At 37.6% G+C, this 22,196-nt stretch overlaps 1 protein-coding gene across 14 annotated transcripts in view; it reads right to left on the bottom strand.

Annotated features, from left to right (window-relative positions):
* The window catches only part of SATB1 (SATB homeobox 1), a 118,265-nt gene that overhangs the window by 54,043 nt on the left and 42,026 nt on the right, over nucleotides 1-22,196 (bottom strand). For 13 of the 14 annotated variants that reach the window (XM_048510730.1, XM_048510729.1, XM_048510740.1 and 10 more), the window contains 2 exons: nucleotides 3,014-3,125; nucleotides 404-858 (listed from right to left, as the gene is read on the bottom strand). In XM_048510730.1, the coding sequence (XP_048366687.1) occupies nucleotides 404-858; nucleotides 3,014-3,125 (567 nt within the window). The remainder of the gene's footprint in view (nucleotides 1-403; nucleotides 859-3,013; nucleotides 3,126-22,196) is intronic. The other variant, XM_048510734.1, reaches the window with a different exon arrangement.

Below are 22,196 nucleotides of genomic sequence, written 5' to 3'. Positions count from 1 at the left end.
TAATACTCAAAAACAAAGCAAACTGTTTGCAGACAGAAAGTACTTTAAAAGAATTGGTAAAATATTGCTCTTCTTAACTACTTGCTTCTCCAAGCAATGATTAGTATACCATAAAATTATGAGAGTGTTCAACACTATCTGGATTACTTTTAAGTAACTATGGTTGGAACCACAGCTGAAATGACTACCAATTTTGTATCATTGGTTACTTATCATGACAAATCCAACAGTGCTGTCTTAAGTAAACGTACACCTTCCTAAGTCTACTGAAGTCAAAGGGCTCATAAGGGTGTAACTATGTACAGGATTCCTCTGTAAACTGTCTAATTTAGTTCAAATAAAAAATAAGGAATAGGAGGGGATGCAGAAAAATCAATCTTGCTGTTTAAAAGAAAAGGCTAACCTGAGTTCTGTTAAATGCCACACGTGCAAAAACTGCCTGCGAGATTCCTGCTCGTTTCAATTCATCACGCACCCACTGGTAGATTTCGGAAGACACCTCTGTGTTTGTTGAGACCTGCTGCTCCAACGGCTTGTTCATGGATCTGCTGACAGGAGGAGGATGGTTCAAGTACTGTTGATTTAAGGACTGTTGGGCTAGAAGTCTGTTCACTGCATACTGCTGGTTGAGCAACTGGGCCATGACCAGCTGTTGATTCACCAACTGAGGACTGATAGGAGTAGATACAAGTCCAGGGTGCAGGTTTGGAAGTGGGGTCCGAACTGATGGTTGACTGCTGTGAGAAAGCTGAACAGGGGATGGAGGCTGTTCAGCTGTGTTCCCTGGGACTGGCTGATGACCAAAGTTGACGTGGTTGGCACCTTGTTGGGATAACTCAGAAAGGCTATCCATTTCAGCTAAAGAGAAAAAAATGAGAGATATTCTTCACTTGGATGAAATAGTGAAATAGTAAATGTAAAGCTTTTTCAGTTGTCATGAATTCTTATAACCTTATTCTGTTTGTCATAAAAGAATAAGTAAAAATACAACATTATGCACTGAAATATCCAACATTCTTAAATGTTTTATCCACAATTTCATTTCTAGAAAACTGCTTTTTGAAAATTATTTACTTCCTAAACAGATTATAATTCAGTAATGGCAAGCTTTTTGGGCTAGCCATGTCAAATATTTGGAAAATGCCTAACTTGACTCCGTGTGGCCCCCGAACAAAAGAGAAACAATTCTTTACATATTCATTTTTTTTTAAATAGTCTGATCATGCATGGTGCTTTGTATTATATAAAGAAACATCAAATTATTATAAAAATGAAATACAAGTAAAACAAAATCAATTGTTGTCAGATGTTGGTGAATTCTGGCATGTCACCCAAAACACTGTGGTGTATCACTGTTGACGTGCGTCATCAGTTCGCCATTGCTGCTGTAAGTATCACTGCACTTAACACCAACAACCTTAAAACCTTCAACTAATGATCACATCCTATGACCTAAAACACTGGACATCCTACAGTGTCCTGAGTGATAATCTACCTAAATGCTTAATTATTTGTCTTGAAATACTGCTTGGTATTATCATAAAGACTTTGAATGAGTACAAGTACAGAATTCTGAAGTAGCAGTATTGTAATGACTGGCCAAATTTTAACTGTTGGCTGTATTCCAACTAGCTCAATTCATTTAATATTGTTTTGCTGGACAAAGTAAAAGTAATTTTTCCCCATTTATAAACACTGTGCATAGCATGCTATTATTAAAAGTACAGAGTTAATAAAAACATGGCTGTACAAAGAAATGCATATTTTTAATAGCAAAACTAATAGGAGTAAAATTCTACAACAGTCTCTCAAGAGCTTTGGCAAACTCACCGTGCACATCTGGTCTTGGGAATAAATGACAGCAAAAACTACTTACAGATCGGAATTTATGTAAAACCCTAACCACAACATCACCACAATTCTTTTTATCCTGATCAGAACTCAAAATATACTTTTTTCCACCAGATTCCTTCCTTTAGGTGTTGAAACACACCTAAAGTTATTTTCTGTATATTAAACAGCCACTTGGTTTAATATAGGGCTGGTTCATACATGCATTCTTAGAATTAGGTCAAAGATTTAAACATATCTTCCTTTCTCAGGATCTTTAAACAAAAGGAACATTTGGATAAATGACTGTGAGAATCAGGATAGAAATTATTTACAGCTTTTAGTGCTAGTGACCACTCTTGCTGTGGTTGGATTGCAGGTTTGCTAGGTAAAGTTGAGTTGGCCACACGTTTTCATTCTCACAGGTTCCACTGTTCCATATTCAGGGAGGAATGGCTGAAAAAAGTTTCAGAGAGTACTATGATTTTATACCCATTCACGTGATGATAAATGTATGTTGGGAAAAATAGTGTATGAAGGAAAAATAAGACACTAACAGAAGCTCTGTACATAATTTGAGCGGAGAGAGATGTTTCACTCAATCAAGCCATCGCTTAATGTTGCAGTGATCTATAACAGAATGCATGTGTGAGCTCACCGTAAGTTTGCCAACATTTCCATTCTCACAGAGCATGCAGGTTCCTGGCCACCAATCTGAATACATAATAACCTATTTTACTTTCACTTCGGATAACTACACCTGTTGAACCAGTAGTCAAATGCTGAAAAGGTTTTAAACTAATATCCAAAAAAAAAGTAAAAACATTTTGCCTAAGTAACAGAAAATTAAAGATGCCCAGGGACTCATATTTATAAGCATTACATTTTAAAAAGCCAAGCATCTACATTATTAAAGTACTGATTTGACTGCTTTTTTCCCCTCCTTCCTTGATATATCTAAAACAGTTAAAGAATCAAACTTTTTAAAGTACTGATTTGACTGCTTTTTTCCCCTCCTTCCTTGATATATCTAAAACAGTTAAAGAATCAAACTTTTTAAAAAACGTACAGAGATTTCATCAGGCTAAGAATCCTGCTGTTCCAGAATTCACATCAAGTTTAAAAGTTTGCTAAAACATAAGCATATAGTTACCAGTAGTTTAGCTCTTATCTTTTTGCTTACCCATCATATCTTTCGCCTTCTTGAAATGTTTATACCACCTCCCAAATTCCTGACATTTTGCTGCTGAGACATTTGCATAGTAAGTGCTGTTCACAATGGAAGAAATCATACTCTGAAAAGAAAAGGGGGGGGATCATCTGTATTACAGAATAGTTTAACAAAAGAAGTTTTTATATTATTTGATGGGTAATATTTTTAGTCTCAACACCATATTGAGTTTCTTTAGATCTTAGGCATTTGTGCTACTATATTTGACAGAAATACTAAGCATAGGATTCCTGGAAAAAAATGATGCATTACCAGAGTTATTGCTGCACTGTTTAGAAAAACCTATCATACTTTATGGACCATTACACACACATGTAAGACATTCTCTCCAAGAGAGGTTGGGGTACTGAAACTTCACCTGTTGACCTGCTGCCTGGTCAGGTCAACTGGGTCAACAGCAGCAGTCATGCAGCAGTTGGACAAGGGATGGTAAAGGAAGAGTTTTTTTCCTTGCTGGCACTAGTCTTATCATTAGTCCATGCTGGCCACAATATATGCAGTAAGGAGGAATGTTTGGATGCCCATTATTTGACCTTTTATTATTCTCTTTCACCGACAACAGAAGCTGGATACTAGCATAACTAAAAATTGTGAACATTAAACAGTAGTTGCATATTTTTCCAAATATTTTTTTTGCTGTCAAGTCACAGATGACTTATGACAACCTTGCAGGATTTTCAAGGCAAGAGGTGATTTGGTATTGCTTCCCTCCACATCAACAAAAATATGTTAATATTTGAATGTACATCAGTCCTACCGGAGCCAGTTCTAGGTTTTGGTGGGCCCTGAGCTGACAGTTCACAGTGACCCCTGCCCCCTTCTACAACCTTCTCTCACACCCTCCTTCTTTTCCACCTATCCACAGGTCTTCAACTTGCCTGTGTATCCTTCCCTTGCCTGCTTGTGAGCCCTCTCACCACCACCAATGCTCACAGTCACCTGAACTGCCTACAGCCCTTTCCCTAGTCACACTAGCAGTGAAAGCAGCTTGGAGCATGGGTGGTGCAGCATTAGCAAGGTGAGTTCTTGGCACTGCCCCACCTCAGGTTATGCTGATTTCGGCCTTGACTCCTGTTTTCATAATTACAAAAAAAAGACTCCTTGTTGTAGTAACTAAAGAGGTGCCCTGCTGGATCAGACCAGTTGAGCATAGTAGTCAACAAGTTGTTCTGGATGCCCAACAAACAGGAAATAGAGGCCTTATGCCAATGTTGCCATTTAGCTCTGTTATTCAGAGCTTTAGTGATAGCATACGTGGAAGTTAATTTTAGTCATTATGGCTAGTAGTCACTGATGGGCCAATTCCCCATAAATCCAATATTTTAAAAAGCTATCTATTGTGGCTATCTCTACATCTACTGGCAGTGATGTTCACAATTTACATGTTGAGTAAAGAAATACTTCTTGTTTGCCCTAAATTGTCCATCAGCTTTACTGGGTGACACCAAGCTTTATAACAAAAATTAATTGTCAAGGAAATGAGCATTCTGCAGGTTTTTAAAATTGCTTTGGAGGGCAAATTCTATAGCCGTGGTGGCGAACCTTTGGCACTCCAGATGTTATGGACTACAATTCCCATCAGCCCCTGCCAGCATGGCCAATTGGCCATGTTGGCAGGGGATGATGGGAATGGTAGTTCATAACATCTGGAGTGCCAAAGGTTCACCACCACTGTCTATTATTCCCCCTCTCCCCCGCCCCCGAGGTCCTTCCCTCGCCAAACCCTGCCCTCCTCAGGCTCTATCCCAAGTCTTCAGGAACTCTGCAACCTGGCACTGGCAACCGTAGCTTCAAGCTAAAGGTTTCTGATATTTATTTTGTTCAGAATGTCTAAAGCTATATAGTTTATAAATACCCATGAAAGCAGAACTAGCATAAAATATAGCATGTTGCAATGTCAGAAATTAGTTCTTTTAGTGACAGCTTTTGCCCTTTCGGAAACAGAAAAACTTTTGACAAGTTTGACAATTCATTTAAAACCAAAGACAGAAAGCTCTATATCTTCATATCTCCTGCAAGGTTACTTGAGTTTGTATGCATCTCTAAGATCCAAATGTACCCAATTTATACATGCACAGTACTTTTAGTTCTTTTTCTCAGAGTCTGATGAAGATATGATCTGAAATGGTGCCACCTTTGCAAAAGCCCCACTACTTTGGGATGATACCATCTGCCATAGCCTGAGTTTTCTTTTCCAACCAAATGCATTATTTATAATATCTTCCATAACGATGTGACACTAAGGACTAAATTTCTTTTTTAAAGTTCATTTCTGGTTCATCTAGACAGCTTAAAAATGTATCCCAAATTTGGATTCCTATCCTCTAATGAAGTATGACATAAGGTGGTACGCAAGTAACTTTGTGACATAACGAATTCAACCATCTCTGACAGCATTTATACTTCTTGCCTAGTAGGCCAGAAGATAAGGTTTCTCTCTAAATGTGAGAAAACCTTTCAGACCTTATCTATTCTTCATCAATCAATAGAACAGTTTTCAAGATGACATTTCTTGACTATGACCTGTAAGTACTCAGGCAGGCCAGAAATGGTTTATAATTATGATTAAAAGTGCATTGTTGTTCTTTCTGTGAAACAACAAAAAACATTAATCATTTCAATTCCATCATCTAAACCAAAACTGCTCATGCTTTGCTACCAAATCAACAAGCCACTGTAAAATCTGTCATCAGTGACTTGCTTGAGTCCAAACAAGCTTGTGCAAACTTGTCCTGCCCTGTCCCCAAATTCCTTCTTTTAAGGTTTATACCTTAAGTATTATACACAAATTGTTCAGAAAGGATCAGGCTCTAAGGATCAGTCTCAAAGAACACAGCTACTGCAATAGTAACACAGAACAAAAGCAAGCAGGTAACTTCAGGGACAGATGTTCTTCGAGACAATCATACAGACCTAGGTAAAGCGATTAAGCTAGTGTGTGTGTGTGTGTGTGTGTGTGTGTGTGAAATGTGCTCTTTCTAGCTATCTCAGCCAAAAACTTTCTTAACCCTTTTCTGAATGTTAGAACAAGACAGGAAGCAGCATTTACACAACTGGCTCATTGGTGTTTAAAGCCTTCAAGCTTGAGCAGTCGAGGGGGCAAGGGCTACAACGACTTATTTACACAATTATCTAAATACGATTAAACAGCTGATGGACAAATATTAAACTGGAAAATGTATAGTCATTTCAGCTTAATGTAATCCTCTTTCTGTAAACACCCAAGATGATTTTTTCCCAACTAGAACAGTCCTGACATCTCATAAGCCTAAGGGTGAATAGCAAGAGATTGTTGATAGTTATAAATATTCAAAAGACATGCAGACCATCTGCTTTCATAATACAGGTAAAGCAAGACTGAAACGGTGACTGCTATATAAAAATGGTTCTTTTAACAAAGTCTTCCTCTCCTCGAAAAGTATAAAGACAGATGTCAAAAACTGTTTATACAGGGTAAGCAGGATTGTGCAAGACACAATATTCCTTTCACACACAGAGCTTGCTTACCAGTTTCTCAAAGAGTTAAGAACGTTTTGTTTAAAAAAATTGGAAATCTCACAAATATGCAAAAACATGGTATCTAGATTATGAATGCTAACTGCATTTCAACTAAGGACTTATTTTTTTACTCAGCTCATAGTAAAATATGGTTTGTAAATGGCATGTTTGGAAAGAAGACATTGAAAGAATGAAACAAGGTTAATTTTACACTGCTCTTACACTATTTCCACACCATCACCTTGCACATAAGTTGGCATCAGTTAAATTAGGCTTGCCACAAGCAGTTCAAGTCTAATTTACCTTTTATTTTCAAATCAGGTTTTATTTATGCTTTAACATTAATCAAGCTCTCCAAGAGAAGCCCTGTAACAACATAATGATTTTGTCAAGTGGCAAGTTAAAAGATACCTTATCTTCTCAACAGAATATTAAGAGTGCTGCCCATAAACCCTTAGAGTCAATTTCGAAAACTGAAACATTATCTTGACAGTAACCTTTTAATGTACCATATTAATGACATAGCAGTGTTAAGCAGCTTTTCATAATTCTCAATAAAAGGGACGTTTACTGAACAATCTGTCAAAACTATTGGTTCCTTCTCTTCCCCATCACCCCAATAAAGTCTGTTTCCACATCTATAACTTCTCAATTTGCCCCTTTTCAATAAACAACCAAATAAATAAATAAGCCTATTCCACAAGTTACCATAGCCAATTCTGAACTATGCCAAATCTGAGCCATAGACAATTCTGAACCATCTGTCAAAATTCTTGGTTCCTTTTCTTTCCTCTCCCCAATAAAGCCTGTTCCTCCATCTCTAGATTCTCATTTTGCACCCTTTGCAATAAACAAACAAGCAAGCTGATTTTACAAGTAAACACAGCCAATTCTGAGATCAGTGTCCTCACTGTGGAACCACAATGTATCAGCTTCATACAAGGGTGAAGCAAAACAAAACAAATGGTGGCATCCTAAGCAAAGCCCTTCTAATCCCACTGGATATTCTTCTTAGAGTGCCATTGTAAGTTCTTCATGTTATCCTTACATACTACATTCTTTATTTACACCATGTAGGGTAACCTGCATGTTAAACTGACATTGAATTAAATGTATAATAATCTTAGCAACCATTCTAGACAATGATTTTCTAATCCAACCACCAAATAAAATTAAGACAGGCAGGCACTTGTTTAAAACTGAAATTGCAGGGAATAGCCCCATTGATTAGTTGAAGATTTCATTTAATGCTAGGCAGTAGTGAAAATGAATTTATATTAAACATATTGTGCCATGCTAAAAAAACTAAGCAAAAATAAATTACTGCATAATACTAGTATCTTAAAACAGTGCGTTCTAAAACATATTGATGATCAGGTAGAACTAAAATAGCCAAGGCTAAAAATAAATAACAGCTGAAGAGATAGAATTGTGTTATCTCAACTGCCTTCCCAATCTTTCTAAAGGAGAACAAAAAGTAATAGAAGCTATATTTCAAAACGTTAGCGGAAGGCCTGCTCTTATAACTTATTTTTGTGTATGTTCTTTTCATGTGTTCTTTTTCAGAAGGGCTCCTCCAGAAAAAGGCAATATATGAGGCACAAACAGCAAAGGACTTTTAAAATTAAAAACAGTGCAATAAACCAATACAGAAATCAGCAGACAACAGATGCAGCCACGGAAAAGTTATCTCTGTTTGATTCAGCCTTCCTTCACATTCAGGAGATGGGCAGCAATATTCAAAGCCCAACACAGAGTGGATTACAGTTCATGAGGTTACAAAAGATACACATTATGGCTGGCAGATCCCCATGTCTGAGAAAAGTCACAGATGGCTTATCAAACGTAATTGATAAGAAGTCCCCCCAGACACAACTGTTGCCTGTTTTGTTAGCAGCAAAGGTAGTTTCTGACAACAGAAAATATCCTATCTTCACATGAGCTATGTTTCACAAGATTTTATAGGCAAGTCTGATACAAACTTTTAAGAAGAATCTTCCAAAGCCATACCTAGTTAGTGGAAATTGGACATTTCTGCATTTTTAAATTGCAATGCCCCATTTATGTTTTAATAGATATTAATGCTGAGCCAGCTCCACCCTTTAGACTTCATCTGTCAGATGTCTTAATTCATAGATAAACCTTAGGAAGTAGGAAGTAACACAGAGAAGGGATGCTTTTATTTTGTCTTTGCATTCCACACCAAAATTTAAGTCATTGATGTGCAGTGTCAGAGACAAGCTGTGATGATAAACAGGGATGGGCAGATCATCTCTCCTGACCTGTTTCTTCTACCAGTAGCCTTTGGACATCATGGGGTGCTACTCTGAGCAGTCCCCATGTATCAACAGCCCTTAGAAGTTCTATGACAATGCAAAAACTAGATGAGTCGTTAGAAAAAGACTTCATGATTTCAGGATTGGTATGAACTCATCAAATCAGAAATCTCAGTTACTGATAGTACCGGTACTGGTACCAGGGTTTTCTAGAAGAAAAGCTAGGTAACCTCAGAAGAAGTCATGATGTGGGAACCGAATATTTCTTTCTACTAAGCGTTCCTGTCCATCATAGAAAAATCTTCTTTCTCCACCAGAAGCAGACTCTCACTTGGTGGATGGGGGTGGGCATACCTCTAGTAACTGTTATCAGCCCTCCTCCTTATTTGTATTTATATATAAAATAAACAATTCAATAAAACATATATTTTACTTTACTGTTTTATTGTTGAAATGTTTTGATGTTCACTTCCTTGGGGACCCTACAAAGAGGAAAAGTCAGCATAGAAATGTTTTATAAAAATAGTGGAAGAGGTCAAACCAGTATTTTTAAGCAAGAAGCTGGCAATTTTTCAGCATATTGAAAATAACAGATATTACTGCCTGTAGTTTACATGTACTACTTTTGTACAATCTCCCTTGCAAGTCAAGAATTCTTTGAAGTTTTTTTGAACACAGCAGAATCCTGGAAACCAGCTTACCAAAATAAAAAAAAAACGGATAGTTTTTTTGCTATGGGTAATGATGTTTCTATTACAATGTATCCAACATGGTGCCTACCAAGTCTTTTCAAAAAGTGGCTGCCGTCACGTGGTTTTTGCCCAGCAGGACTTCTGATTAGCCATTGAAAAGTCAATTGGCTGTATTTGAGCAGCAGCTGACACCACAGCACAGAGATCTTCCTGTGTGACTGAAGGAAACCACAGCAGCCATTTTATAGTGGCTCTGCCTTCTGTGGTGGTAACCATTTCATGGCAGCCATTTTGTGGCTGTGTCCACCATGGCATGTCAGAATTCTCATGATGCTCACAGGCTCAAAAAGGCTGGGGACACCTCCTCTATTAAGTACTTTCACACTACAAAAATTATAGATTTGAGTCTAATAGCACATTAGGGACCAATGAGATGTTCAGGGTATAAGCTTTTAAAAGTTAATGCTTGCTTTGTCAGATATCGGTTGAACGCAGCTTTGACTGTCAAAAACTTATACCCCAACAATCTTGCTGTTCTACTGTAGATCAACATGGCTACCCTTGTAGTTGGGAATTCTATAACTATGCATGGAAACGGTGCACTATATTCCTAATGTGGCTACTCCACATAGTTTCATATTGGCAGTTATACATTTATTTGATGTTTCATTTTCATCTCTTTTTCCAATAATCCTAAACTCTGAATTTATCTTTGACATGCACAGCACATGGTTGACTTTTCCAGTAACAAACCCCAGATTATTTTAGATAATTACAGTTAATTCAGACTTCATTTAGCACATATATGAAGCTAAAGTTTACTACCACAGTGTGCATCATTTTACACTTTGACATACAGTTCCCATCCACCCAGTTGGCCAGATAATTTGGAGAGATCACTTTGGAGCTCTTCACAGTTTTTCACCATTAAGGTTGGTGTCATCCAATGATTTTGATTCTTTATTGTTGACCCTACACTGCTTACATTCAAAAAGAATCACACCGGTCCCCATACAGACACTTGGACAATTCAGTTTATTTTCCTCCAATGCTGAAGCTGTTTATTCCTGCCCTTCATCCCATAAAACAAGGGGTCGATTTATCCTGCAACTGCTAGGTTTATCCCAGTAAAGAACTTTATCAAAAACTTTATTAAAAAAGATGAATTTGCCATCTGATTTATTTTAGCCCTCACGTTTGTGTTGTTTTAAAGTTTTATACTGTTTTTATCCCTAAATTGATTCCAATGTATGTATAAATAAATAAATAATCGAACAAACAGTTTTACATCCTAAAATTCTTCAAGACAGAAGTTCCTTTGTCAGGGCCATGCTGAGAATAACAAGGGCTATTCTCTATCTGTTTCATTATTCTAGTTGAAACAAGGCTTTCCATCAGCCTAGCCTGTTTCCCTGAATATAAGACCCTTTCCGCACGGCGGAAAGGGCGCCTCTCCACCGGCAGAAATTATGCCGGTGGAGGGGAGGGGGCCGTTCTCACGGGAGCGTGCGAGCGGCCCCTGCGGAGGCCAGCACAGAAGAGGCGGCTCCACATGGAGTCGCCTCTTCTGTGTCCCCCCCCCACTCACCTCGTCCTCCAGTGTCGGTCTGGAGGGCTGCAGGGACCCATCCATGCTGCCCTCAAACCTCTAGGGGTCAAAGGGCAGTGTGGGCAGGTCTCAGCAGCCCTCCAGACTGACGCCAAAGGCGCCGCTTTCAAAAAACCTCCCTTGGGAAGGGAGGTGGAAAGCGGCACCTTCACGCAGCTCAAGGCCGCACAGGACGGCGCTACTGCGCAAATGGCCCGTGCGGAAAGGGCCTATCCCCTGAAAATAAGACATAGTAGAGGTTTTACTGACGTGTGAAATATAAGGCATCCCCCGAAAGTAAGACGTAGCAAAGTTTTTGTTTGGAAGCATGCCCGACGAACAGAACACAGAAAAATAAGACATCCCCTGAAAATAAGACATAGCACATCGTTGGGAGCAAAAATTAATATAAGACACTGTCTTATTTTCGGGGAAACACGGTATATGGAAACAAGGTTTGGTTGATAGAACTGTAATGTCTGGCTTACCACCATCCATCTCAATGTTTTTATACCAGCTGTTTTTCAGTTGCTTGGTAAGGAAGCTAATTTGAATCAACTGGAGATGATGTTGGGCATGATGTAAAAACCTCCTATGTTACATTCTTCCGATGGAGAACAGGAAGCTCCAAACACTACTGGAATGAAAAAGCAATGGCTGCTTTCACTCTAAATATACACAAGTCAAGTCTAATTTGGCTACACCTCACACACCTCTTAAAAAGCAGGTGGTGTACTATCTTTATACCAGGGAGACATCATATTACTGCTGTGTTTGTATTTATTCAAGTGAACTAAAATCTAAATATTTATTTTGAAAATTACTGCATTTAGCTGTCTAACAATGCCATCCCAGGCTTCAGTGAACTTAGAAGGATGTATCTTCACACTTTAAGAGAAGAATGGATGAGGATAACCAGTTATTAACTAGCAACATAATTTTGCTGCAGTGTGCGTGTATGGGGGGCAATGAAGGGTTACATGTCTTCCAACTACTAAGCAACATATCTAAACCAACTTCTGTTGATGCTTTATTTAGTCTATTGTCCAAAGTTGCTCTCTGGCTTTCCAGATACAAGGAATGTTTTTCTTTACTTCAGATCTAAGCATTACAAAGAATAACAAGCTATATTTGAAACTAGCAGTCAATAAAAGTTAACCAAGAATACATAAACTGTTTCAGAAGAGTCATCAACACCAGAAAGTGGTTACAATGTTTGTTTTGCAATGCACAAACTGTGGTTTAATAAATCTGCAAGTCATGTGATCACATAACATTTAATCCTAACAAATGATCCGCATTTTAAGACAGCAATTTCTGAGAAGGACACTATGAGGAGAAATGTATTCTTAAATTCAGTGAAAAGTAAAGACAGTATTTACTTTTACAGTATTCTTTCCTGACATAATCAGGAGTGCTTTGATTGTGTATTCCTACATGGCAGAGGGTTCAACTTGTTGGCCCTTGTGGTCTTTTCCAACTATGATTCTACTTTTGCAGTATTTTTGTAAAGACAGTATTTTTGCAGTATACTTTCACATACAGATTGCTTTGAAATGAAAGTGATGTTAAATTGCAGTGTGGACTTATTAGTTTAGTTCATTTGATATAGAATTTGAGTTCTTCGTAAAAGAAAAGAAATGTTGCAGTTTTTGGAGCCAGAATGCATGTTTTAATAGTTTAAAAAAATAACATATAAGAAAATACACGAAGAAGATCAAGATTGAACAACGGATTTACCATTGTAATCAAATGAGCACTTTAACATTTTCTTGATCTGACACAAGTATCAGTGCATTATAGCATCTAAAATGCCAGGTCTGTGAAAACTCAAATGCTCTATCCACTTTCCAGCCTAATTTCAAACTAGGCTATGGGATGGAGATGGCTTTGCTGGCTTTCCTCTTCAAGTCCTTAGACCAAATCATTCATAGTTTTGAGGGTCATCAATATCCAGATGATACATAGTTATATATATCCTTATCCAAGTAATATATCCTTATCCAAGTCTCCTGGTGAAGCAGCAGAGGTCCTCTGCCTGGTTGCTGTGATTAATGGCATATCTTGAGAAGGCTGACCTGCCCACCGAAATCTATGACATGATGACACTGAGAATAGGTTCCTGTAATGCACTCTCATTGGTCTCTCCTCAAAATCAATCTGGAAATCCTAGCTGGTGCAGAATGTCACTGCTTGGTGATTATCAGAACACAGATGGAGCATTACAGTCACTCTACCAGTTAACTTAATTATCAGGCTTAATGTAAAGTATTGTCCCTACCACAAAGCCCTTCATGACTTTGGATCTGTGAGACCTTTTCTCCTCCTGTGAATCTGCAGTCTTCTGCAGAAGCCAACCTGCAAATGGGCAAAATCATCAACTGCCATACATGTGACGTCTCCATCGTACCTCCTACCTCATGGAATGGCCTATCTGAGAAGGTCAGAAAGGCTCCCACTGTACTGGCTTTCCATAAATTATACAAAACGGAATGATTCAAGGTGGCTTTTCTATGCAGGCAATACGACTGTATTGTACAAAAGGCTTCAGAAAGTTACTTGGATAAATTATAGGGGATTGTAGTCTGTACTACTATGGGTTGGATCCTACTGCGTAATTCTGCATTAATATTAACACTTTTGCTTTGCTTCTGGTTGGTTCAACAACCCAAATTCTATTTAATTGTTTGTTGATTATCCTCTCTTGTTGGTTGCACTGACACATGTTGCGTAATCAGTCTTGTCTTCCAAAAAATATCTAGGATTTTTTTTTAATTATTACAGGTTAAACTTACAGCCCAATCCACAGCCCAAGGTGGCCAGAGATGGTCCCGCTGACATGCTGCTCCACCCCTTCAGAAGGCTTTCCGGCAGCTTGGGGAGGCAAAAAATGCAAGGAAAAAATCTGTTGCTGGAAAGTCCTCCATAGGGCTAAATGGACTTACACCATCCGAAAGGGTGGCATAAGTCTAAACGCCAGGCCATACCTGCCTTCAATCCCAGGATGAACAACTAATGTTGGCTGCACTCCTGGAAACATCCTACTCCACCCCTTCTCTCTCTCTCTTTCTCACACACACACACACACACTCTAGTGTCTGATAGGACACCAGGGCAGCTCCATGGCACCCCTAATTTCTGGGTGTCACTGCCTTGGAGCTGAGGAGTGGCCTGCTGCTGATGCCTTTGCCTTCTCCTCTGGCAGAGGTGCCCTTGCACCAGTGAAAGGGGCACATTTGTTGGCACAGCCCTGTGCCAGCTACACGATTCCATTAGGCCATCCCACAGGATTGGCCATTAATTGTCATATATGCATCTTAATAGAACAAACATGTTGAATATATTCTAAGCCTGGATGTATGAATCCCTGCAGCCAAAGCCTTGCCTCACTTCAATCACCAGGGATGTCTAAGGCTAGCCAACTCAGCAACACAAAGCTATTACATTAAATTTTCTCATGTTGTTTATAACTCTTTCAACAGACTGAGAAGTTTTTTGAAGTTTCTTCGTTGCCTGATGATGGTGAAGCAACAGTTCATAAATATAAGATGCATAGATAGATCATTAAGAAGCAAAAAAAGCCTCAACCTCTGCATAAGGAGCATTAATTTAGCTATGATGATGCAATACCCTATCAAGCTATTCCCGCTTGACTTATCGAAGCTTGAGAAGTATCCTATCGTGTACAGCTTCTACTACTGCATGGGAAAGTGTGCTGCTTTATTTACAGTTCATTACTGATTATGTTGCCTCTCTTTGACATCTGTAGTTCTCCCGAAATGCCAAGACTTCATATACTCTCATATGTAAACAATACATTCATTAGCTGTGGGAAGGAGTTCCACCACCAATACATTTTCACCTGTGGTGTTGTGGAATTCCCTTTCCTCAAATTTCACCTGGTTTTAAACTTACTGAATTTTATTTATTTATATGCAAACTTTCCTTGTGGCTTTCAATAAAGCATTACAAATTAAAACAAATAAACAACCCCCCACTCCCTGAATGCCTGCTTTTCAAAACCCATCTAATGCATTGGAATTTTCAGCTGATTGGGCCTGCCTAAAGTTAGGATTTGATTCATACAAAATATTTCCATGAACAGAAGAGGGAGGCAATTTTTCTGATTCACCCCTCCTGTTGCACACCTATAACTCCCTCTCCATTAGCAGAAATTTCCCATTTTTAAAAATCTTCTGATTTTATGATGGTTTTATTATTTTCTTTTTGACATATGTGGTTTTTGCTATCTAGCTGAGAAACAAGATAAAATAAGTAAAACAAATAAAACAGTTCTCCTTGAAGGTTCTTGGTAATTCAGTTCAACTGAAAGATACATGCAAGAAAAAAACAAACAAAACAAAAATCTTGTGTGTAGACATAACATTAAGGCCCCTGAAAATCACTTTTTCCAAAATTGAGAGTCCAAGTCAATATTTTCCCCTTCTTCTGTAAATATACTTCAAACTCTGATTAAAAGGGGAGCCCCGATTAGCATTAACCATAGGGAGCAGTGATATGCATAAAATACTAAACCGTAGTTAGAGCAAACAAGGAAGGAAGGAGAGCATTTGTTCCAGAGGCAAGGACACTAAGTATTCAATACTGATTTACAGGGAGCCAGAATGGTATGTCTACCTCATTTTATCATTTTTAATGAAGCCATCTATCAACCACTTCTATTATAAATTACTGTATAAGATACCTTGATATTTCAGGAATGTCAGAAATGTTTACAAGGTAATTATGAGGGAAGCAATGAGCTCAACCTAGAACAACCTATTTTTCATTGGATTGGAAGATATATGACAAATTTTATATAATAGGAAACGTATTAGCATCAGGTGTACTCAAATGTGTGCAGCCATATAAGGAACAGTTACTGTAGCTAAAACAGAAGGGATAACCAAGGGATAAACAAAAATGGGCATAAATAGAGTTTCTGATGGCCTCGTATGTGTTCTTGGCTTCTCTGTTCACACCACAGAATGTGTTGAAATAATATTTTAGGATTTAAGTTGACCATGACATGAGAAGGCAGACACATGACTTAACCAGAATTAGTTGTCTTCTCACCAACCTGGGATTCTAAAACAGGTTTTAATTCCAGCTTAGTTCTCCTCCCATTAACCAGGATCCTAATATAAGGCACAGAGAACTGGAATTATTCCTGCAATACTCTGTCCAAGACAAGAAACCTGTGTACGTTGATATTTAACTGCAGTTCAACTGGATGTCTGAATACTGAATATATTTCCTTTTAAAAATATATATTACACCTACATATATGTACCAGACCTTAAAGTATTCTGCATTGACTAGCTGATATCTCCAAGTTTCAGTGACAGCTAGTGTACGTCATGTCTCGATGTTTCACTCAGGCTAAAATTAACTTTAAAAAAAATTACACAGTAACAGCCTTCCACATCAGTTGGATCACAACATTGACAAACATCCTTTTCAATGCTCCCACATAAAATGGAAACAAAGTTTTAGAAATTAACAAATAGCAAAATTAATACACAGAACTCAGAGTACAAGCAGAGATTTAACAGACATTCTTGTACAAATAAATTTTATGGTGGTTGCACTAAGCTGCTAGAACCTGAATTGAGACCTCTAAAGTTCGGTGCTTTTCCTGCTGCTACTGATGATATCCCTGTTAGCACAAGCTTGCATTTTGTATGCATGCCCTCATTCAATAGATGTTAAGGTTGACTTGATTCTTGCAACAGTATATCTGAGTTTAGCGGATAAAAATGAAGCTTTTATTTTCCACAATGTAGCTTTAACTATTATACAGTCATGTTCTAATGCAGTTTCTAATGGTCTGCTAAAAATTAAAAATGCAGTTCTCAAAAAAATGTGTCTTTAGTAAACTATAATTTGATTGCACCAAAAATGTTTTAGGTGGGTAGCCTGGTAGGTGAGTAGCTTGGTAGCAGTTAAAGAATTGGGAGCTTCAGCCACAGCAGAACCCTCATTTTTAGCATCTGAATGTTTCTGTGAAGTGTCCAATTCTGACAGAGAGGAAGGAAACCAAATTCCTAACATGCGACCCAGAAATACCATGTCCAAAGGGCTTGGTGGGTGGTACCAGCATTAGACCAAGGCATTACTATTTTGAAGGACTCAGTCATATGTTCATCATTTTCTGAACCCCTCCTCACTATAAACATTAATATAATATTAATTTAATATAAATGATATAATAGGAACCCTCACTCAGGAAGAAGCATCTGTTCACCATGTAATCTCCCATCATACAGGACATCATGCAACACAGATCTTTAATTCCTACCAGCCTGAGAAGATAAGCTAATGTATATCTTGATATTCCATTTTCATAGAAGACAGTTAACCCCCCAAAACACGTTTATTCTTCAGTGGGATTATGAAGATGTTTGAGATTTTGAAGGAGGGGGAAACCCCTGAAGTATATATACATTTATAAAGTGGTAGAAAAATAAACTTACTGTGCATAAAAATGCACTGCAATTTAATGATATCACCAGCCTTTCTAGAGCTGGAGGCAAGTGCAGTATGCAGCTCTGAAAGACAATCTGATTGTTGCTAATGAAATAAACTTTCTTCTTTAAAAGCTTTAAGGGATATGAAACATCAGGCCTTAGACTTGTCTGACAACAAATCAGCTATTGCCTATTTCTGCCCTCAGGCAAGTGTCATTTAATGGCCCAGTAAACTGAGTGTTACGTATCAAGGACAAGAGAAAAGTCATTGTTACACCCTATTAATTACATTTCTCACAGGACAACAGAGTAGAGATGGGTGGGGACATAATCTTATTAGACATTTATTAGGATTTACTCAAGATGAATCCAAGCTGAGTCATATATTTTTTAAAAAATGATGTCAGCTACCATGCTGTATATAGTTAATGCTAGAAAAAGTCAATGTAAAGGGCAGGGCGGGGCTAATCATTCTTCAAGTTCAAGGTGGTGTCAATAACACACCATCAAGAGGCAGGAAAACAGTATCTGAAATTATACAAAGGAAGATTAAGACCGGCGGTACCAATAGCATGACCAAAAATGTCATGCTACAGAACAAGAGAGATCCTTCCGTTAGTAACAGATGCTATTCTTGCTTCCCTAAATATTTATGCTTACAAGGGTATTAATCTGTACAAGACATATTCCCGTCTTGTAACTTAAAGTACTATGAGAAATACACAACACTGGTCTCAATGCACACACATTATTCTTTCAAAGGAAGAACGAGTGGGCTTTATCATGAAAGCTTTACACCTCCCACCCATGGATGCTAATGGGTGCTGACCTATAAATTAAAAAAGCTCTACCTATGTACACATTTTTCTCCTATGTAGTACCCAATATGGCATCAAATATTTGTACCCAACTTTTTAAACATCTCCTGTATGGTCATCAATAACATTATCTCCTGTGTATTTATAAATACAGTACTTGTTGCATCACAGAAATCTGCCCTGGAGGCAGATTTTGCACAGGTACTGCAAATTTTCCAGTGGATATATACTGGTACAACCCAGGAATTTTCAGTACACAGACAGAAAATGAGTGACTTCCTAGTGATAATTTCAGAAATTTCTCCTCAACTTAAACATACTAACACCAGAGATATAAAAACCCAGTTTCTAGATACCCAGTTTCCATGCATCGTGAAAAATTACAAACTGATGCCTTGCACTTCATGAAAACATACTGTGATTATGTCTCCACTTCAGAATACATAGCCATAAACAAATAATCACTGCATATTTCCCCATCGTAAATGCCAGGGCATTAATTGGTAATTTTTCTCCATGCAGGTAAATTGTGCATCCTGAAATTGATTTTTTTAAAAAGATGCCTCAGCTCCAAAGGTATAATTCCAAATCAGTATGTTTAAGAGGAGTTTTTTTTTAAAAAAAACCCTATATCAGTTTTTAGGGAAAGCAAAAAATAAAAGGTTCCCTACAAAAAACTCTATAAATTCAGATTTAAATTTTCCAGATTTTAAGGTTTTATCTTGAATGACAATAACCAAAATTAATTTTGCTACAAAGCAAATTATATTTGCTACAAAGCACATCCATTTCATGCACAGACTCTTCTTGCTCCTTCACAGTATCAGTCAAAGCAGAGTTTTGCCCTCCTAAATCCCTAAATAAATGGGCTTAGAAAGTGCGACTCTGCTTAAGGATGACTGTGCTGAAACTAGAGAACAGAATAATTCAAGAAGGCTACAACCTTAATTCAGAATACATTAATTTTGCCCAATATGACATTATTCCTCTTTGCACTCTAGCAGTACAATTAACACCATTCATACAAAATTAGGGTTCTTAAAGCGTAAGCACTGGTTCAGCAAGACAAACTTTCCAACATATACCTTTTTAAGAGTTGGAGTAATGATCTAAAAAGAATTGTTTTCCTGACTCTTGGTTTCAGTACTCACAAGGGGATCTAAACTAAAGCTTTATATCACATAAAATTATATCTTAAAACTAATGATGGTGGATAATGATAGTATTGTCAGAAAGAAACCTGGATAAACAATGGGTCTTTATACTTTTATTTATACCACACTTCTCTCGTCAATGAGGAACCAAAGGGGCAAAACATTCTCGTCTCTTCCATTTTACCCTCACAACAACTCTGAAGCAGGAGAGCCTGAGGGAGACTTCCTGATCAAAGATCATCCAACTATCCTCTGAGATAGAATGAGGATCCTAACTTGAATCTCCTGGACCCTAGAGTATGCTGGCAGTTTACAAACACAGCATACTTACATATCATGGCAAGCAGCAATTATATTGCCATAACATGCCAAAGTAAGTAAGTTGTTGCATCAACTGATGAATTATTTTCCACTGAGTCCAAATAAAATAAAAGCTATGCCTTCAATTCCGTGACCACTTGATTCCAAACAGATTCTACCAAACAAACCACGATATCCAGAGTCATGATGTACAGGACCAAGCTTCATATTTTGTAATGATATGCAGTCTCCATTATAAATTGGTATAAAAAGGACACATACAAGCATACTAGTTACACTTATGATTCTTACTTTTTTTTTCCAAAGCACAAACACATTTACACAGGATTCCCAGACAGGCTTACACTTGGCAATATAAAGCTAAGGAGGTCTCTTCCTGTTAAGAAATAATCACAACCCCAAAGCCAAAAGAATATATTTGCACAGTAAGCCTTGCAAACATACTGCCAGAATGGTTTCCAACAACAATACACATGTAATTATGAAAGATTAGTAGACCCAGAGAAAATTCTCTGCTAAACTTGTGTTTGGAGAGTATCAATGTCTTGTGTGCTTTAACCTCTTCTAATAGTCTTCTAGAACTACAAATGAAAAGAACAATTTAATAGGACACAAAAGGACTTGATTTGCATGATTTTATAATGTACTTATGCCTGCACTACAGAGAAAATTTCTTCATTTTTATGCCTTAATCAACACCAAATGTGAGACTGAAGCAAGACCCATTTATTCCAATGAAATTTAAATTCAAATATGTTCGAACAAACCCTCCGCACTCAACTCAAACACTATTCAACATATAAAACCATTTTTCAACTACTCCAGCCATGAATAATATTAGACCTAGTATAGAGGACAAAAAAACCCTGACTGTAAGCCAGAACATTTAGATCTTGTCTGTGTTCAGACCTATCAAAACAAAGCAGGGTATCATAGCACCTTAAAGACTGATTTTATTCCAGCACAAGCTTTGGTGGACCACAGTCCAACATGTTAGATGAATGACATCATGAAACATGGCTACTCTTCTGGAATTATGACCTATCTTACTAAGTAACCCTAGACATTTTCAAGCCACGTATGCTTACATTCACCCCCCTTCTTCAAAACAAGGATAATAATTCTGACCTTCATTACAAAGATGTAGTGAGGATTATCAGACTAATATGAATTATGCCTGACAGATATCACATATGCCTTGTCAATTAGTTTAATAACAGTCTTCTACCACCTTAGTAAACATGTGGTACCATATGCCTTCCTCCAACTATAGTGGGATAAGACAATTTCCCCACATGACTGCCCCAACTAGTATCTCATACTGTCTTGCCACTACATGTGGATCACAATATGTTGGTTACGGTCTAAACCTCTCTGCTATTTCTAACCTATCTGTGTTCTCCAACCACCATCATCTTCCCTATTCTTCCCCCTCTAGACTCAGTCCAGACTAACAGTATGATGGCATACACAGTAATACTTCTAATTGTATTTCAAAGCCTGAAACAACCCAGGGTTTCCCTTGAATTTGTCAATTTCACCAGACACCAGTAAAAAACTGGCAAAACTGATGGGAACAGCTCCCAGATGCTTACAGTTTTGAAACAGTAGGAGGAATTAGGTAAAAGAGATACATTATGTACATTCACAGTGATCAGAGAAGGACATCTATGCACAGAAACGATATTAAAAGGCCACTTACAAATGCGTAGAACTCTATGGAAAAACAGTGAGTAAAGGACTAAAAATACAAAATGCGTTACGCAGAAAACACTGAACACTTACAATATAATTGTAAATATACTTTCTTACATGACTGATTGAATTTAAAACTGGATATAAGCATACTTAAAATTAAACTTCTTCATGCACGTATACAATAGTAGCAGATCCTCTCAAAATGCATGTGAGAACCTGAACAACAGTACTGTACAAATGTAAGAATTATTAGATGTACAGATTTTAATACCTTTTTGGTTTTCTTTTACAGATGTGCATAACAATCTGTTCACATGTAATACAAAGAGACTGTTCACTTTCATGAACTAGCATATTAAACTAATTTGGTGTATTTAGCACATGCTCAAATCCACTGATAGTCTTAACAAAGTCAAGAATCTTTGAACCACTGTGATATACATGCCCAATTAAAGCAGTCATATTCAGAAGTTCTTAGATTTGAGAATAAAACCCAGAGAAAGCCCAACTTCATACAGCAGAATTTAGATGCAAACTCTTTCAGAGAGTAAAATGAATTTATTATATTTCAATAGCTGATCAAGCCATCAAGTGAATTAATTTTCTGGAGGAAAAAACTC

The sequence above is a fragment of the Sphaerodactylus townsendi genome, linkage group LG11, assembly GCF_021028975.2.
Source record: "Sphaerodactylus townsendi isolate TG3544 linkage group LG11, MPM_Stown_v2.3, whole genome shotgun sequence".
Lineage (NCBI taxonomy): Eukaryota > Metazoa > Chordata > Lepidosauria > Squamata > Sphaerodactylidae > Sphaerodactylus > Sphaerodactylus townsendi.
This window is presented reverse-complemented; position numbering and strand designations above follow the sequence as displayed.